This window comes from Paroedura picta, chromosome 9, assembly GCF_049243985.1.
Source record: "Paroedura picta isolate Pp20150507F chromosome 9, Ppicta_v3.0, whole genome shotgun sequence".
Taxonomy (NCBI): domain Eukaryota; kingdom Metazoa; phylum Chordata; class Lepidosauria; order Squamata; family Gekkonidae; genus Paroedura; species Paroedura picta.
The window spans coordinates 49,065,905-49,085,584 of record NC_135377.1 but is presented as its reverse complement, the minus strand read 5'-3'; the positions used below and the strand labels follow the sequence as shown (position 1 = coordinate 49,085,584).

The 19,680-nt window shown below is 41.2% G+C and overlaps 1 protein-coding gene across 1 annotated transcript in view; it reads right to left on the bottom strand.

Annotated features, from left to right (window-relative positions):
• The window catches only part of PTPRM (protein tyrosine phosphatase receptor type M), a 525,104-nt gene that overhangs the window by 174,302 nt on the left and 331,122 nt on the right, over positions 1-19,680 (bottom strand). Inside the window, exon 14 of the mRNA XM_077352746.1 lies at positions 10,776-10,850. Within this exon, the coding sequence (XP_077208861.1) occupies positions 10,776-10,850 (75 nt within the window). The remainder of the gene's footprint in view (positions 1-10,775; positions 10,851-19,680) is intronic.

Sequence of the window (19,680 nt, the reverse complement as noted above, 5' to 3'; positions counted from 1 at the left end):
ATATGCAGAGATTTGGAGCAGGCATAAATTTGTTTATTTCATTTCAGTTTTAGTGTTGTATCTATTATTGACAGACCCTACAACAGCCCACAACACCCCAAGTAACTTCCCCCCCCCCCAAAATGAATTGGCCTTTTCCCTGGCTGCAATAGCAGAGTTCCTTCCTGTTTCTCTTGTAGGTATATATAGAAAGTCATTAATCAAACAAAGGGTGTTGACGGGCCAGTACTTATAGTGCACATTCAAAAGAAGAGTTGCATTGCTCAACTTCTAGCAAAATGTCACTATGTATTCCCTTCACTTATTGGTCAGCAGCTACAAATAAGGTAGGGAAGTGTAGGGCACATAATAAGCGTCTTTCTCTCCTTCATTCTTGGCTAAGAAACGTCAGTTAACCTCCCCTCCCCATTTTTGTCTAGTTGGTTCACTATATCCCTAAACTGGCTTAAAAATTGTCACCCTTCATAAAGATAGTAGGCAGCAGATGTGATCATCAGGAATCCTGTTAACCATGAATATGCAACAAAGTAGATTCCAAAAATCAGGTACTGTGGCTCTGTTTCCCCAAAATATGCAACTGGCCAAATGGGAGAAGACCACAGAAAGCAGGCTGCAACCAACTAGGCAGAGTCAATGTTGGGTACAACTGCCTAGAAACTCCTGCTCCTTCACATGGCTTCTAGCTTAAGGCTATGGAAAGCCTTCTAGGCACTTTGGGCTCACTCTAACATCAGAATGGCACAAATCGAAGGGCCTAGCATCCAGAAAGCTGTACATGGGAAAATGGTATAAGATCCAAGCCTTGTTTTAGCACCCAGGCATTACAGTAAACTGGAATTTGTTCAAACCGTAACTCAGTGAAGCCAATCTTATTTCTATCCGCCCACACTCCAAAGTTTCTCTCTCTATTTGACATTCTGATGAAACCACCCTCCTGCCAAGTATTATGTAGGAGTTCATGTTCTGTATCTTCATCTCATGAGTGGGAGATGTAAAGTATCTATGATGAGAGAGAAGTAATTATTTACCAACTTGAACTTTTAATTGTATGGTCATAGACCGGAATATAGAAACCTAAGAGAAAAACAAAAAGCTTGTAATACTCAAGCATTAGGAACAGTTTGTAGATATATTAAGCTAAAAAGTTATCATTAGAATCTATTTCCATGTGTAGTCATTATAGTTCTGATTTTATTTTTGTTTGATAATTGGAGAACATTTGACATTTGAAATTCAATATTAAAAATATAACTTGTAGTATTTTTAAAATTAAGTTCAGTCATTCATTTTTAATGAGACATTAGTTCATGTTTTGTTCTTGTGTATTCAATTGCTAATGAAGCTGACAAATTTTGGATTGGACAATGTGCCAAGTTGTATCATGCAGATGGTACAAGTATTCCAAATTTGGTAGAAATTACCCAATAGTGCTCAAAGTAATATTTTATCATTCATCTCAAATCATTTCACCTTCCATAATAGTATGGGGGAAATGGCCTTTGTGACAGAGTGTTATTTGAATTATATGATTTATTGACTAGTAGTTCTTTTGTAGTTAGAACTGATAAAAGGTTGGCTAGCTCCAGTCATTTTTGCTTAAAATTCTCCTTAACTAAAACAGCTTAACTCTTAAGAAGAAGAAGAGTTGGTTCTTATATGCCACTTTTCTCTACCAGAAGGAGTCTCACAGTCACCTTCCCTTTCCTCTCCCCACAACAGTCACGCTGTGAGGTAGGTGAGGCTGAGAGAGCCGTAATATTACTGCTTGGTCAGAACAGCTTTATCAGTGCTGTGGCATGCCCAAGGTCACCCAACTGGCTGCATGTGGGGAAGCAGAGAATCAAACCCGGTTCGCCAAATTAGAAATTGGCCCTCATAAGCACTACACCAAGCTGGCTTTTTAAAATACAAAGCTAAGGACAATTATATGCTTCTATCAGATTTTTACGCAGAATATGAAATCTATTGTCATAAACTGCAAAAGGAGCATGGGTAAAAAAAATTAATCTTCTAATTTTCAAGCAAAAGCATACAATTTTCCTAACTCCAAGAAAATGGCCACTTTACTATCTTTCTTTTTTGAGCCACAGAAACATATTACAACGTCCCAAGATCCTTTCTCCATCATTAGGCAGGATGGAAAATCTACACTAGACTATGTCTAAATGCTGTAGGACTTCACAGTGTGAGCAGTACACAGTAGGTTTCAGAACTAGGGAGTAATGGGAAGCAAGAAGAATTACATTGTCAGGAGGAATTCAATAAATGGGTGCTGAATATTGTCACAGCATGAAGCTTAGTAAGAAGCAACTGTACTGTCACTAGTTAAGAAACCCATATGCTGAGAGAAATCACATTTTGAGAGGAATGCAAACAAGTTGTCTGTTTACTGTGAAGTCAGTAGGCAGAGATCTATAATCTTTCACCAGGAGGGAATCTGCATTATGGAAAAGTTGCAAAAATACTGCTAAAAACGGTGTCCTATGTATCAGCTCTGCATGTGTGAGTGTTTTTGTGCTTGTTTGATTTTTGGTTCTGCATTGCAAACACTGGCCAGCGTGCCTTCAGCGTGTTATCACCGAGGCTTCTAAAACTTGGTAAACTCCAATTTTTCCGGTGTCACAGTGCTGAAGGCGCTTCTTTTGTAATGCACAGATGTCAGTGTGTTTTTGGTCTCCTCCTCTTTTCTGTTCTCAGTCCTTCGTCTACAATGGGAGCTCTGCCTTTGTCAGCGATCACATGAACATGCCATTTGCCCTGGCAACCGAGCCATATGTAAATTAGTAGAAATTACCCTGTGGTATTTATGGCAGTGGAACGCTCCTGACTACAAAGCTGCAGAGCAGAAAAACTTAACATTTAAAGGGACAAAACCTGCTCCCTCCCCTTGTGCTGGGTCAAGAATGCCCACTGAAAACCATGGGAGACGCTGGGAGACCCCCTGGAAATAAAGGGTGGCAAGAATGCCAATTGACTTGCATGAGCTCCATTGAAATGTATTATAGTAGGAAAACAGTTGCAGAAAGCATGGAATGGATTATCCATTACACTCAGATAAACTACTCTGAAATGGTAGGGCACGGAGTGGAATGACAGCCACTGGGAGAACCACACAAGGTAGTCGCCAGAGGTGAGGGAGGGGTGAGAGCTGAAGATGGCAACTTTGGGGGATGTACTAAAATTAATGAGAAACCATGGAGACGCTGGAAAACCCATTGGGAGGGGCCTAAGCGGATACAATGACTTAGATTTTTTGCTGTTTGGACGTCATATCCTCCAGAATACAGAACCATATACGTTTTAAAAACTGACGGCGTAAATTTTAAACATTGCAATTTAATATGGTTTTTATTGGGGAATGTAGAATATGCCCAGGTTACAAAGTAGAAATGAATGGATTTATCAGTGACAAAGTTCTGTAGCAGGCTTGGATTCTATATACAGGAGAGGTCTTATTTCCTTGTTGGATTGTGTTTTGCTATGTCAACAGGAGCACCAGTTTTCAGACATCAGAATCATAGAATCAGAGTTGGAAGGGACCTCCAAGTTAATCTAGTCCAACCCTCTGGGCAATAAAGGAACTCACAACTACCTGCCTACCCAAGTCATAGAATCATAGAACAATAGAGATGGAAGGGACTAGTCTAATCCCCTGCACTATGCAGGACACTCACAACCCTATCACTCACCCACTATAACCTGCCATCCCTTGAACCCTCACAGAATCAGTCTCTCTGTCAGATGACTATCCAGCCTCTGTTTAAAAATCACCAAAGATGGAGAACCCACCACCTCCTGAGGAAGCCTGTTCCACTGAGAAACTGCTCTGTCAGGAACTTCTTCTGGATGTTTAGACAGAATTTCTTTTGAATTAATTTCATCCTATTGGTTCTGGTCCGTCCCTGTGGGACAAGAGAGAACAACTCTGCTCCATCCTCTATATTAGCGATCCCCAACCTGTGGGCCGCGGACCACATGTGGTCCGTTGACTAACTGGAGGTGGGCCGCAAAGGACGCCTTCTCCCCCCCCCCCAGCCCTTTACTTCATGCACGATCCGGCAGGCGCACATGGGACTATCTCTTTGCAGAGAAACAAGCTCAGGGTTCCCATTGATTTGTCATTGTCATGAGTTAAAATTTCCATGAAAATAAAATGTTCCTTATGTTCATTGTTGTGGCGTGTCTGTATCTTATTTTGAAGGGATGTTTAAACATTACCATAGCAACCAGAGTCAGAGATCGTTAGCGCAGTAGGCCTCAGTAAAATTGTCAAGTGTTGAGTGGTCCCCAGTGATAAAAAGGTTGGGGACCACTGCTCTATATCAGTGGTCTGCAACCTTTCTAAGGCTGTGGACCGGCAGTGGTGGGGAGGGCGATCGCGCAGCCGCGCATGCACATTTGCAACATGCACAGCCGCAAACACACATGCACAGTACTTCTGCACATGTGTGTCTGTGGCCACGCATGGCGCAAATGCGCATGCACGGACCTGCTTCCCTCTCCCCCTTCCCAAAAAACGAAGCTTGCCAGGCCGCAAGCTAATTGGCTAATTTTGCGGCCGATTTGCTTGTGGCCTGGGAAGTTTCTTACTGTGGGGGTGGGCGGGGAGAGAGAGCCGCGGCCCGGTGCCGGGGTGCCAGGCCGCGGCCCAGTGGTTGGGGACCACCGCTCTATATGGCAGCCTTTTAAATACTTGAAGATGGTTATCAGATATCCACTCAGTCGTCTCCTCTCCAGGCTAAGCAGAACAAGCTCCCCCAGCCTTTCCTCATACATCTTGATCTCCAAACCCCTCACCATTTTTATTGCCCTCCTCTGTACATGCTCCAGTTTGTCTACATCACTCTTCAACTGTGGTGGCTAAAACTGAACACAGTACTCCAAGTGAGGCCGAACCAGAGCAGAGAAAAGCGGTACCACCACCTCCTGTAACCTGGACACGATACTCCATTTGATACAGCCCAAAATCCCATTTGCCTTTTTAGCCACTGAGTCACACTGCTAACTCATGTTCAACATATGGTCTTCTAAGATTCCTAGATATTTTTCGCACATACTACTGCCAAGACAAGTCTCCCCCAATTTTATGGCCAAGTGATCCCCCACCACAAAAAATCTCCAGAATGCAGCCTGGCCTGGAAGGAATTCACCTACCATCCACAGAACAATATAACAGTCAGCATTTAACACAATACAGCCTTTGGCTCAACTTTTGACCATTAATAATGGTCCTATATCCAACTATTGACTAAGTATTTCATAATACATATGATAAAGTAGAACTGATACCCTCATTGGTTCTTGGTCATATTTTTGTAGATCCAGAACAAGTTTGTTTGTACGTTATTCCTTAGCATTTATGGGGACTGTTACCATCAGCAAAAGTTATTCTGTTTCCCTCCTCATCCTCCTCCATTATTCACCAACTGTAGCTATTTATTTGCACTGCACTTGGGTAAGTATACTTAAAGTGTATATCCTCCCACCTAGTATTTGAGCCAGTGGTTCATTACTAAAAACAAAAACAAAATAAAACAAACAAACAAAAAGATGGAGAAACAGCAGTCTTTTGAGCAGGGGGAAGGGACAAGAAATTTTGTGGCAATTCTGTATCCTCTTAACATTTTCTTGTAACTATACTGTTTTATAGATGAAACTGCCATAGCAAAAAATGACAAATACAACACATAAAAGAACAAAAAGGAGCAATAAATCATAAGTGACACTGCGGCCTATTAAAATGCATTCAGCTGGTGTTGCAGAAAAAAGAACATTTCCTATTCATTTTACATTCTGCCCTGCAGAATAGAACAAATCAGAATTTTTTGAATTACCAGTGTTACAAATGTTCGAAGCATATATGCTGGCAATAAGGTTGGTGACAAAAGAAATGCTGGCCACTGATAGTGGCTGTCACTCAGAAGACCTAACCAGACTGAGATACCGACATGATCAAATGAAAATAACGGTGAGTGGGCTCTGTATCTTACATAGCAGTTGTTCTATGTGTACATTCAGCAAACATATTAATGTGAATGACAGATGTATATCCCTACTGTGAGATGGGATGAATGTCTCGGACATCCTTTCTCAATGTTTTTATCATTGAGAAACTCCTGAAACATTCTTCAGGCTTCAAGAAACCCTAGAAGTGGCATGATCATACAGAATATGGTTGGGAAGTATAGCTGTGTACATGCTGGGGCCCCTCTCCTTCCCACCCCCCCCCCCAGGCCTATCACTGGATATTTTGGGAAGGGGTAGTCAACATGACCATGTATGGTCACATCACCCAATAAATGCTGAACATTTTTTTTTAAAAATACATAAAATTAATTCTCACCCATTCAGGAAACTGTTCCAGGGCAGTCATGAAACCCCAGGGTTTCAGGAAACCCTTGTTGAAAAAGCCTGGTATAGGAAATGGTTCTTCCACAACTCAACTTCTGGAAGAAATTCATGACAGTGGTTCCTCTGTGGAACAGATTCCTTGGGAAGTGGAAGGTTCTTTTTCCTTGGAAGTTTTTAAGCAGAGGCTAGATAGCCACCTCACAGAAATGCTGATTTTGAGAAATTAGGCAGATTGTAAGTGGCTCTTGTTTCCCTTTCTTGTGTGCCCTGGGAAATGCCAATTGCTACTTTGGGGTCAGAAGATAAATTTCCTCCAGGTCAGACTGGACAGGGATTCTGGTTTCTTGTTGGGGGGGAGGAGGACATAATCTGGGCATAGAACTGGAGTCACTGTGGGTGGACAGATAGTTGAGAAATTCCTGCATCCAGCAGGGGGTTGGGCAAAATGACTCTGGAGGTCCCTTCCAACTTTATGATTCTATGTATTCAGAATACTTATTGAAGACATTCAGTGTCTAATGTAAAATACAGCTATGTAACTGTGGCAAACATGATTATTCCATAAGGTGTGGAATAGCTCAGAGAAACAAAAGTTTAGAGAAATCTGATCTTCTGGTTCCCGATATGAGCTCCCTGAAGAGATAAGGGCCCTGCCTGAACTCCCACAATTCGGCAGGGCTTGCAAAAAGGGAGTTCCTCCACCAGGTATTTGCCTGAGACCAACCAAACCAACAACATCCACAAGTCCTCTCAGACATCCCCCTCCATGGTCTGAACCAGTCTGACCTTTCTGGGGGTCTTATCTAAGTTGCCATTTCTGTTATGTTGTTATTGATCAAGTCCATTGAACTTGAGTTTATTTAAAACCACTGTTGGATTATTGTTGATGTTACTTTTCACTACGCTATATGTTTAGGTTGTTCCATGTATTACCCTGTGATGTTATATGTAAACCGCCCTGAGCCGTAAGGAAGGATGCCATAAAAAATCAAACAAACAATACAAACAATTATTATAGGAGTACTAGATGGCAATAAACAGATATTATCCTTTAGTTGCTCTGTAGATTCAGGTGTATCTGTGTTTTTTAAAACTCCCTTCTAGTTTAACATATCCAATCACGGTCAATTTAGTCTAACTGGATCCAAACCATCAGAAGATTTTGGACTCCTCTGCACTCTCCAGTTATCAGTTTGATTCTTTAGCTTTTGGACAATACAGCAGCTGCACCTTTGAGAACTGTGTGTCTAAACAGCCAAAATGGGTTTTAAAAAATGTAACTGAGAAGGCATTCAGATTTGCACTCACCTCTGGAGTCAAAAACAGTTTTGCATGGATTACTTTTTATTGAAAGAGCTAGGAAGTAACACTTCTTATTCATTTACAAATAAGTTTAATACACTGAATTTGAGGAGTCATTAATACGTCTATAGCCAGATCACCATCCATCTTATGGAGCTAAATTCTCTAACATGAAGGGGATGACAGAGCTGGCACCTCTTCATATTGAATTAAATCTTTTGAGGGTGAGAAGCCAGGCATGCAACTTCAAAAAGACCCTTTGCTGAAGTTCATAGGTGATCATTGGCCATTAACAGGCAAAACAATAATATCTATCTTTCAAAAGCTTAATTATAGTTATGACAAGCTTGACACACTTACCAATGTATTCAATGCATGTGATATGTGATCTTTCACAAGGGAGTGACACTCCAAATGCTTCTAAAATAAGCCCCAGACCTCACATTTACCATTTAAGTCAAAGAAATCTGCAACCTCAGTTATCTTCCCAGGGGAAACAATGTTCAGAAGGGAAAAAAAGCTGGCACCACACTCTGCTTCCAAACAAATCAAGTAATAGTGTGCATCTCTTCTAGCCATTTAAATTAGGGTTGCTGGGCAAACAAAAAACCCATCCTTTACTCCTTAAGCCAGCTTTTATTCAGAGAAAGACACCTCATCAACTCCCTAATAATCTACGTGGGATCAGATTACTTTTAAAATTCGGCTGCTCAACAATCTTTCTTATGTTACTAAAAGAGAAGAGATCCCTCTCAGAAATTTCAGTCCATAGAGTTTTCATGGATGAGACAGTCCACCTAGTTCTTCCAAAGAGCATACCTGCAGTATCTGATTCTTCTGACCTTGAATCAGCAGCTTCTGCAGGTGCCAAGGACAAAGTGCTACAAGATCAAACACTCACCTGCAACTCTAACTTAAGAGAGATTATTTCTGGGGAGCAAGAAAGCATCGCCTCCATGCTGGACAATCAAAAAAAGTCCTTACAGAATTTTTGTTCCATGGTTGGGCTGCTTAATTAATTAATTAATCAGTCAATTAGACTGCTTAATTTATTTATCCCAGTGAGACAGACAACCAAGAGCAATCCAAGGTTCCAAATTCAATTCAGGCTGAATCAGGCTGCTTAAGAACATTCACGTATAGTTAAGGAAGGTTCTGTATCATGGGATACATTTCAGGACTGCAGTCACTTATGTGGAGACTGCAAAACTGTTACTGCAAAAAATATGTGAATTAATATTTTCAGGCTTTTATATATGAATGTTCTAATCAATTCTGCTATCTTCAGCCAACCATTCTGCTGTTTATACGACAAAAGCTGTAGAGCTGTCTCAGCAACAATCCATGTGGTACTAATTTAGATCATGTTTCACGGAAGGTGCTTAGTAGCTACAGAATCTCTTGGAGCAAAAAAAATCACTTTTTAATATACAAGTGGGAAACAGAGTTTCAGAGAGGAAAAGCAGCCTTGCATGGTAATGCAGATAGGAAATTGGGGAACACATATGGTCCACAGCAGCCCTGTGGGGGTACTTCCATCTGGCACAGGACTTTCTCCTCACTAGGTAAAGATTTCTTCTTCTAATTTGCAGCACATTACCTTTGCTTCAAAAATCCTCCAATCCAGCTATCTAGTGCCAAAACAATGGCAAACACTATGTCCTCTGAGCCTCCCAGGTTCTAGTGTCTGGCATGATATCGATCAGTCTGAACACTCATTACCTTTCACCAAACAAAACCAATGTAACAAGTTTTTTTAAAGAGAAATTCTTGTCATCTCATCAGGAAAAAAACAACTTACCAAATACCCTAATTTCTAGGAATCAGTAACTCTATATACTATTTGCACACACACACCCCTCACACACACACACCATCTCCATATCAACATTTGGATTGACCTCAGGTATTCAGTTAGTGATTTTTGAAGATTTCATTAAAACAATGAGACAAGTCTAGGTTCTTGTATTATGGTGCAATATAATTTATATTCAAAGAGATGCCCTTCCTTGCATTTTCTAGGAATTGGACTGTGGGATGGTAGGTGAATTTCCTCTAGGCCAGGCTGGATTCTGGAGATTTTTGGTGAGAAGAAGTTGAAGTTAACAAATGGTGGTAGTAGAAAGTGCCAACAAGTCATAATTGACTTAAGATGACCCTATTGGGTTTTCACGGCAAGATATGTTCAGAGTTGGTTTGCCATGGCCTGCCTCTGCATTGCTACCTTGGACTTCCTTAGTGGTCTCCCATCCAAATACTAACCAGGGCTGACCCTGGTTTGCTTCTGAGATTTGAAAAGATCAGGCGAGCCTCAGCAGGGAAGATGTCATACCTACACAACGCTTTTGTGGGCATCTGAAATCATGAGAGGGAATAAGTGAAAGCTCCATAATAAAGGAATAATTTCAGCATATCCCTACAAAGAACTAACCACACTTTTAGATCTCTCAGAATAGTGAATAGCTCTAACATGTTTTAGTGAATGGCTCTAACTATCCTATTAGTAGATTCAAATGGGTAGCCATGTTGGTCTAAAGTAGCACAAGAAAATCAGAATCAATTAGTCTTAAAGGTGCTACTGGATTCTAATTTTATTACCCTATTAGTAATTATCCATTTTCAGTTTGACAGACTGAATAAAATTCTAATAATTATTAGACCTGTTCACTAAATTTAATTTGTTAATTAAGTTTACAATAGATGATATTTTCACCCGTCTATATCTCATATCTGCAGAACTCATATACAATAAAATATTACCTTTAAAAATTCTATATATGTTGAAATGCTACATTACACTCACTAATGGCAAAATGTATCTGTGATCTGATAAATATATATTAGCTGCAGGAAAGCTAAGGAAAGGACAATTATATATGGCATTAATTTGAAAGGGCTAACTCCAAAGTTCAAATACACAGTGAAACATGCTATGGAATGGTCTTACACATATGAATACAGGAATTCAAATCCTTTGGCATCCAGCACATTGGTCATCACCAAATTCTGCAACGTGGCGAACAAACTACAAGCAACAAATGACAGAGATATGGAAGGCAAAAAAGCCAAAAAAAGTTATATGGAAATGGGTATGACGACTTTTCTATATTTGAGTGTCTGACCTGTTAGTTGGTCGTCGCCTGCAGCAGGGGCGATGCGAATGTATGGTGTTGTAAGCTGAGTCACGATTATCGCAGCTAAGGCAAAGGAAGATTTCCAGGTCAGCATGCATGAGGGGAAAAAAAAGCCAGACTGAAGCTAAGCTAGCAAGAAACAATTTGTTCAGATGTGATTGTTTCAACACCTTACCAACTGAGATCAAGAGAGAGAGAGAGAGAGAGAGAGAGAGAGAGAGAGAGAGAGAGAGAGAGAGAGAGAGAGAGAGAGATTAAGTTGATGTACACTTCTAAATTGATTCTTCCATTCACTCATTTAAATAAACATACAACCAGATAAGACAACAGTGTGAATCAGGCTGCAATACCTATAGTGAGCTAGAAGCCATTCTTACAATCATGGCTGGTGGAAAAAAAAGCAATAATATTAATTGGTATGGCTGTTGACTCTATATCTGCCCACAGTCCAGTTCTTATCAGCCTTAGTATACCTGGTTGTATATTCTGTACATGACTGAATGGAAGATTTGAACCGGCCCTCGGTAACCTTGGGATACTCATCAGCTCTGCATGAAAATTTGCTCCAACAGAGAAAAGAATAAATGATAAAGAACTGAATATTCTAATCACACCAAGGGAAGTATCACATTAGATATGTGTATGGATTGCCTTCACTGGGTTGACTCAAGATAAATTCAAGAACTTGTAGGCAGAGCTCCTATGCCACTATTGGAACCATCTCTACTACTTTTGTTTTATTTTAGTTGCATTTGTTTCACAATTTCAAAGAGAAAATATTGATCTTAACTTTCTTTTGTAAAATATCACAATACATTTCCCTTTTTAAAATGAAGGTATTATATAGATGACTTTAAGTCCATTCACAAATTGTTTTCACCAAACTAGGGCTCTGATCTATTTTTCATGTGGGACTTGAAAGGCAGAAGCTGCGTCCTTGCCAGGCAGTTCCAACGATAAACATACATGAAAACTATCCTGTAAGAAATTACTCACACGTTAACTGTCCATTAATGTTTTGGAAAGCTTTGCAATGCTACATAGTTATTTCTACATAGTCCTTTTAACAGCAATTTCACGGGAAATGTATAATTAAATGATTACATATGTGAAATGTATTATGTTCACAAAATATATTAAAACATTACAGAGGTCAGATCTAACATGGCATATAAAGAAAATGAAGCAATGAAAATGCAAAAATATAGACACACATACAACACAACCTATGAATGAAGAAAAGGAATATAAGAAAGGTTGCAGATTTACATAGAACAGCCTGGGCACAGTTAGATACGTGGCAATGAGTGAGGAAAGGAGATTACCCACCATCTGCAGACAATTAAGCTCAAAACTGTAGCAGCATAATATTTTGAAATATATCTATGCAACACTGAAATACTTTTTTGTAGGAAGTGTTACAGCAATCTTGCTACAGTATTTTAAATAGGTATAATAACCCCTTTTTTCTATGACTGATGCTGTTCCTACCTTGATACAATACAGACTCTACTGTGGTCTGAGAAAAACTGAAATAGGAGAAACAGAAAAATCTTGGAAGAAAAAAATGAAAAGTACCTGATACACTTAGTATAAAATCAAAGTTCATTGCTAATTTTTTAATTATGCAACAGAGATGTTTCTTACGCCATAGGAAATAATGAAGGTCAAATGGGGATACCTTCTTTGATTGCCTGCGGAATCAGACCCCCTGGTCCAACCTTTTCTAAACTTGGGGGCTCTTTTGAAGTGAGGCTCCAATGGCTGTGCTGCATATTTGGTGGCTTAAGCTCAATCTCCTCCCCGGACTTCTGAACAGACAGATGGGCAAAATCTCCCATTGACTCCAATGGAGCCAAATTGATTCGGCTGCACTTGAATCACCCGAATCTGAATCCCTGTACTGAAAATGGGATTTCAGTGATTTGAGTATATCCAATTCAATTCAGACAGAACCCAAAAGTATTAAAAAAAATTGGTGCACATTTCTATTTGTGATATCAGCAAAGATTTACTGCTATACTACTATAAAATACTTCTAAATTGCCAACCAGGATAAGGAAGAGACAAACACTAAGACAAACACTAAGAAATAAGGGAATTAGAAAGGGGATAAAAGAAATAGAGGCATATTATGAAAGGAAAAGGGCAAACAGTGTGAAAAAGAAGAGGAATTAAGGGAAGAGGAAAGGCTGTTTTATTTTTATTTTTTATATAAAAATATTTTTTATATTTTATATAAAATATATTTTATTTATTTATTATTATATTATTATTGCAATTTTATACCAGCATTCCAAACAGGTCAGGGTGGTTTACATCACAATAAAAACAGTACTCAAATCAATTAAAATGTTCTGTAATAAAATACAGGAGTCTAAACATAATAGTCAAAATCACTGTTACTTTTATTTCATTTCCTTATAACTCAGAAGCAGCCCTTCCTGTCTGTCTGTCGATGGATTTCTATACTGCCACTCTCAAAGAGTCTTGTGGCAGTTTATAATAAAACAATAAAATACAATAAACTTAATAGATTAACATTTAAACTTTTAAAAGATGGCAATACCGTCAGAGTTCTAAACTCCCACCCTGCTCTGCATGTGGTCAAATGAGTTCTCTCATTAGGAGTGAGGGCCAAACTAACCAAAACGAACACTAAGGGATCCCCTGTTTGAAAGACCAAGACCCCACCATGGCCTCAACCATATGCCCGGTGGAAGAGTTCTGTCTTACAGGCCCTGCAGAAAGCTGACAACTCTGACAGGGCCTGTAGTTTTCTGGGAGCTCATTCCACCAGGTTGTGGTCAGGGCAGAAAAACCCAGGCCCTGTTCGAAGTCGGGTGAACGTTCCGGTGCCTGGAATGGCCAGCAGATTAATACCCACAAAGTGAAGTGCCCTGCAGGGGGCGTAAGGAGATAAGTGGCCCTGCAGATAGGTAAGGTCCCAAGCCGCATATAGCCTTAAAGGTTTAAGTCAATACCTTGAACTTGATTTGGAAACAGACTTGTAACCAGTGAAGATGACACAACACGGGCTGGTTGTGGGTCCTCCATGATGTCCTAGTGAGGACCCTTGCAGCCACATTTTGTAAAGGTAAAGGTATCCCCTGTGCAAGCACCGAGTCATGTCTGACCCTTGGGGTGACGCCCTCTAGCGTTTTCATGGCAGACTCAATACGGGGTGGTTTGCCAGTGCCTTCCCCAGTCATTACCGTTTACCCCACAGCAAGCTGGGTACTCATTTTACCGACCTTGGAAGGATGGAAGGCTGAGTCAACCTTGAGCCGGCTGCTGGGATTGAACTCCCAGCCTCATGGGCAAAGCTTTCAGACGGCTGCCTTACCACTCTGCGCCACAAGAGGCTCTTCCACATTTTGTAGCAGCTGTAATTTCCAGATCACAGCCAAGGGTAGGCCCCCATAGAGTGAGTTACAGAAGTCTAACTTGGAAGTGACCGTTGCATGGATCACTGTGGCTATTAGATATGTGTATGGATCACTGTGGCCAGGTGTTCTGAAAACAGGTAGGGTACTAATAGCAATGCCTGGCGTAGATGAAAAAACACCGTTCGGGCTACTTTAGTGATTTGAGTCTCCATGGAAAGGGAGGCATCAAAGATCACTCCCAAATCCCTGGCAGATGGTGTAGGTGTTAATTGCACTCTGTCCGGGCATGGGAGACACAGTTCTTGATCCTGCCCTCTTCTACCCAGCCACAAGACCTCCATCTTGAAGGGGTTGAGTTTCAGATGGCTCTGCCTGAGCCATCCAGCCACTGCTTCCAAACAACTGGCAAATGTATCCAGGGGGGAGTCCAATTGTCCATCCATTAGGAGATAGAGCTGGGTGTCATCCGCGTATTGGTGAAAATCCAGCCCATAAATCCAGACCAACTGGGCTAGAGGGCACATATAGATATTCAACAACATAGGGGAGAGAATCGCCCCCTATGGCACTCCACACGGGAGCCCAAGGGGGTCCCGACAACACATCTCTCACCACAACCCTCTGCGTTCAGTTCCGGAAAAAGGAGACCAGTCATTGCAGCACAGTCCCCCTAATCCCGATTCCGGGAACTGTCTTGCTTGACAGTTGGGTTGGGGTATGGGAGAAAAATGCAAAACTAGATGTTTTAATTAGTTTTGGGATTGCGGATATATACACAATACATTGCATAGGGACTCCAGTTTGCTGGTGGATTGTTTTTTTTTTTTGGGGGGGGGGGGTGACTCAACCATAGGCCCAGCAGAACAATTCTTTTACTGGCCCTGAAATTATTGTAGGTCCCACAGGGCCCTGGTCTCCTCTGGGAGAATGTTCCACCATGCTGTCACCAGAGTCAAGAAGGCCCTGGCTCTGGTTGAGGACCGCTTTACTTTTCTAGGACCAGGGATCTTCTGCAGATTTTGCATGCTGGAGCATAGGCTCTTTTGAGGGACATAGTGGAGAAGGTGGTCCCATAGATATGAAGGTCCCAGACCATTTTCTACTATACCCCAACAGGGAAGATCTGGCTGAGAGAAAAAACTACAAAGCTATGGAAGGAAAGGAAAAAGGAAACTAACTGCTGGCAATTACAATCTTGATAGGAGGTTACAGCCTGATAATGGCTGTAGAAGCCATGAGCTCTGCTTGTCAGGATATGCAAGTGTTTGCATCCTTATAGTAAACTTTGCAAAAAAAGCTCCATAAGCAGAACACACAGAAACTGCTATTTACTGTGCTCTGCCTTCCCTGTGCTCCCAGTGGCTGCAGTGCAGAACTACATTAGAATCTGAATGCAGCATGACATTGGCTTCAGAGGCCCTTCAGCTGACTTGACTCTAATGAGTTTTGTCTCTCCAGTCTCTCCCTGCTCTTAGTAGACATGGCAACTGATTGTTATATACTTAAGGCAGATAATTACTTTTATGATCAAAGTATTTTAACAACAGTATATGATGGCAGAATGTATTTGTTTCACAATTTTCATTCTGCATAGCATCAGAAACACTGGAGTTTCCTGTGGAAATCACTGCATATCAGACAGGACAAGTGGGGTGGCTGGACTGAATCTATACTGCTTTTTTAATGACATGGTGCTGTTTTAATGAGTTCATGTTTGTCAGACACAAATAAAGTAATTAAAGATTTTACTAAAAAGGATCCAAGGAATAATTACTGCAAGATCAAACTGCTGCTATAGAGCTAGATAAGAAATCTCGAAGACACACTATGACTGTTTATGCATTGGAGGTTTCATGCCGGGCTGAAGTTTTAATCGTGGCAGGTTGCCCCACCTCTTCCGGCACCCACATGGGGGAGCATTTGTCCCTGTGCACCTCATCCACCCCCGATCTGTGCTCCTGCATGGGAGCTGGGGCAGTGAAGTTCCCAGTGCGTAAACGGTCTATTTGAGCGATACATGCTGCATACAGGGAGCCTGGCTGATACACATATTTTGCATACACGCACAACTTCTAGATGTGAAAACTAGCCATTGGCTTTTCCAAGGTTCTAGTTTATGCATATTGAATTTGAAGATTTATGTAAAATACATATATCACTTCTGTTCAGAAACACGGTGACTGCATATAGTGGGAGTACAGAGTGTATTAAGAACTTTATATATTAGGGATTGCTGGGTCCTGGTATGCATCAAAAAGGGCTAGAAGAGGAACAGAAGTGGTGGATTTTATTTTATTTTCCAGTCCAAACTTTAACTGATCTCTTTTCTATTTGGAAGAGAAAATAATACTAAATTCCAGTTTGCTGTTCTGTAAATCAGCAGCATTTCTCTCAGCCAAGTTGAGAACTTCTGGATGTTGCGAAGGAGCAAAGGTCAAAAACTACCTGTTCCTTAGCTGTGGCATACATTTAATTTGATCCTTTACTGAAACAAACAAAATACTTTACAGGATTGTATGCCTCTATATCCCTGGTCTTCCATATTTCCAGTTGGTTCAACCAATTTTTAATTATATCTAGTAGCAGTATAATGTTTAGGGAACTGAAAGTACATAACCAGAAATCATATGGCATCAGAGTCATGATTTCATTGGTGTTAAATTCAGGAGGACTATGGGCAACATCCCAAGAGACCCAGGGAAAGAAAGAAAAAAACAATAAGATAAGCATCAGGAGTAGTAGTGCAGTGGCGAACAAGACAAAGATCAAAGCCAACACTTCAATGACCATGCCCTGTTGTCTTGCTGTTTCCTCTCAATCTTTATTAAAATGGTCATAGACCAGCACAAATCTCAGCAAACACAACAGCCAAGAGAAATAATTAAAATGAACTCTAAGACAAAAATTAGTTTAGAATTCAAAGTGCCTTTCCTCTGAGAATGGGCAGAAAAGGCAGCAAAACCAGGTGGCTATATTGGGGGTCATGATACAGCATGAATGCCTCAATAACCCGAGAGTGTTGACCAACAGACAGAAGGTCATAACATCAGAATACCATAACTTACATGGTTTTGGCAAAACTACAACACCAACACTAACTGAAAAATATGCACATGTTGATCCAACCACATAACCCACTGAGACCTGTACATACAGTAGATGAGTTATTTGTACCTTTTATTTCCTCATTTCCCTGGAATTATTCATAGATGAAAATAAAGAATGTATATGTGCGTGTTGGGGGTGTGGGGTTACAGTGTGTCGTATAACACTATACAGAGATGACAGCTTTTCTGATAAAAGGATACAGGACTACACTTATTATTATTATTATCATCATCATCATCATCATCATCATCATCATCATCATCATCATTATCATCATCATTATTGCCCACCACTCTCATTTTTGGCTCGTGGCAGATTACAGATTTGTCTAAAATTAAAAAGCCCATTAAAAGCCCCATTAAAACCACCCGGACGAACAATATATATATTGGATTCCAACAATAAAACCATAATGGAGAACCCGTCCAACCCCACCAAGACTAATATAGGACCGGGAGGAGGAGTGCAGATCTTCAATAAGTGTATGTCTCAAAAAAAAGCTCCCACAGGGCCCGCAGCTCCTCTGGGAGCTAATTCCACCAGGCAAGGGCAAGGGCAAGGGCAAGGGCCTCTTGTGGCGCAGAGTGGTAAGGCAGCTGCCTGAAAGCTTTGCTCATGAGGTTGGGAGTTCGATCCCAGCAGCCGGCTCAAGGTTGACTCAGCCTTCCATCCTTCCGAGGTCGGTAAAATGAGTACCCAGCTTGCTGGGGGGTAAACGGTAATGACTGGGGAAGGCACTGGCAAACCACCCCGTATTGAGTCTGCCATGAAAACGCTAGAGGGCGTCACCCCAAGGGTCAGACATGACCCGGTGCTTGCACAGGGGATACCTTTACCTTTACCTTTTAAGGGCAAGGACCGAAAAAACCCTGGCCCTGGTCGAGGCCTGGTGTGCTTTCCTGGGGTTGGGAACAACCAGTAAATTTTCACCCACAGAGCATAAGGCTCTGTAAGGGGCATAGGGTGATACATTGTCCCTCAGGTATTTGGGTCCCAGACTGCGCAGGGCCTTGAAGGTTAAGACCAAAACCTTGAACTGGATCCAGACAGCAACTGGTAACCAGTGCAGGTGCCTCAGCACTGGCTGGATATGGGCCCTCGATGGTGTTCCAGCGAGGTCCCTAGCAGCTGCAGTTTGTACAAGCTGGAGTCTCTGGGTCAAGGTCAAGGGTAGGCCCGTGTAGAGTGAGTAGAGTGTAGAGCCCGTGTAGAGTGAGTTACAGAAATCTATTCTGGAGGTGACCATCAAATGTATCACCATGGCCAGGTGTTCAGGGGACAGGTAGAGCACTAGTAGCTGACCTTGGTGAGATGGAAAATTGACTGGCCAGCTACCTTCCTGATCTGTGCCTCCATGGTTTGTGAGGCATCAATGATAACACCCAAATTCCTGGCCTGGGGCGTGGTCATAAGCTCCTTCCCTGGGACTTAGCAAACTGTGAAGTTGCTGGAACTATAAAAGTGAAAAGGCCAAACAGGCCTAATGATCATCTTATTTTGAAAAAAGTATCAGGAATGGGTTTTTATAAGAAACACTTAGAATTTTGCAGGCTAAGGAGAGAATAAGAAAAGTTTAGCCCTTCAGGGCAAGGCTGATGAATAGAAACTTATATTAGCTCAATTAGTCAGGCATTTGTATCAGAACATGTTCAAGGTGCTGCTGTCCATTGGGGTAAGTAGGGATGTGCAAACAGCCCCCCTCCCCGGTATTCTTCAGGTTTGGGTACATTAAATCCTGAAAAATATCAATATTTCCCAATATTCCTGAATCCCACCACCAGTATGATATTTGGGCTCAATAAATATCCAGGAATGCTGGGTTGGTTTTTTGGGGGTTTTTTTGCTCCATCATAGCGTATGGGAACCATCATATGCTATAATAGGAAATTGATTTCGGTGTATCTGGGGCTCTAGTTTTTGTTTTGTTTTTCAGTTAGAGGAACCAAATTGCAGCATACTTGCTGGTGACTCTCCTCAATAAACTCCCAAAGTCCAATTCTATGGCCTCCCAAAGAAAGTGCCCCAATCTTCCATTGTTTCCAATGGATGAAAAAAAGGCATTTGAACTTTAAAGGGACTTGATCCCTTTAAAATTTAAATATCTTCCATATTCACAATGCAAGTGAACTCTGAAGGCATTTAAAGGTCTGTCAGTCCTTTTAAAGGCCTTCTCCAGGTGGAAAATTCACTCTACAGGCATTAAAGGGGACTAAATACACTTCAATCACAGGTCTCATCTGGTAGTCCCAAAAAACTCGAATATTTTCAGGATTTTCAAGGCACCACCATTTTGGAAAACCAAATAATAGTTTTTAAAAAATCCTACTCAACTAATACCCAAAAAGTACAGTAAGGTTTTCTTTTTGGTGGTGGTGGGGGGTAAGATTAGTCAAATA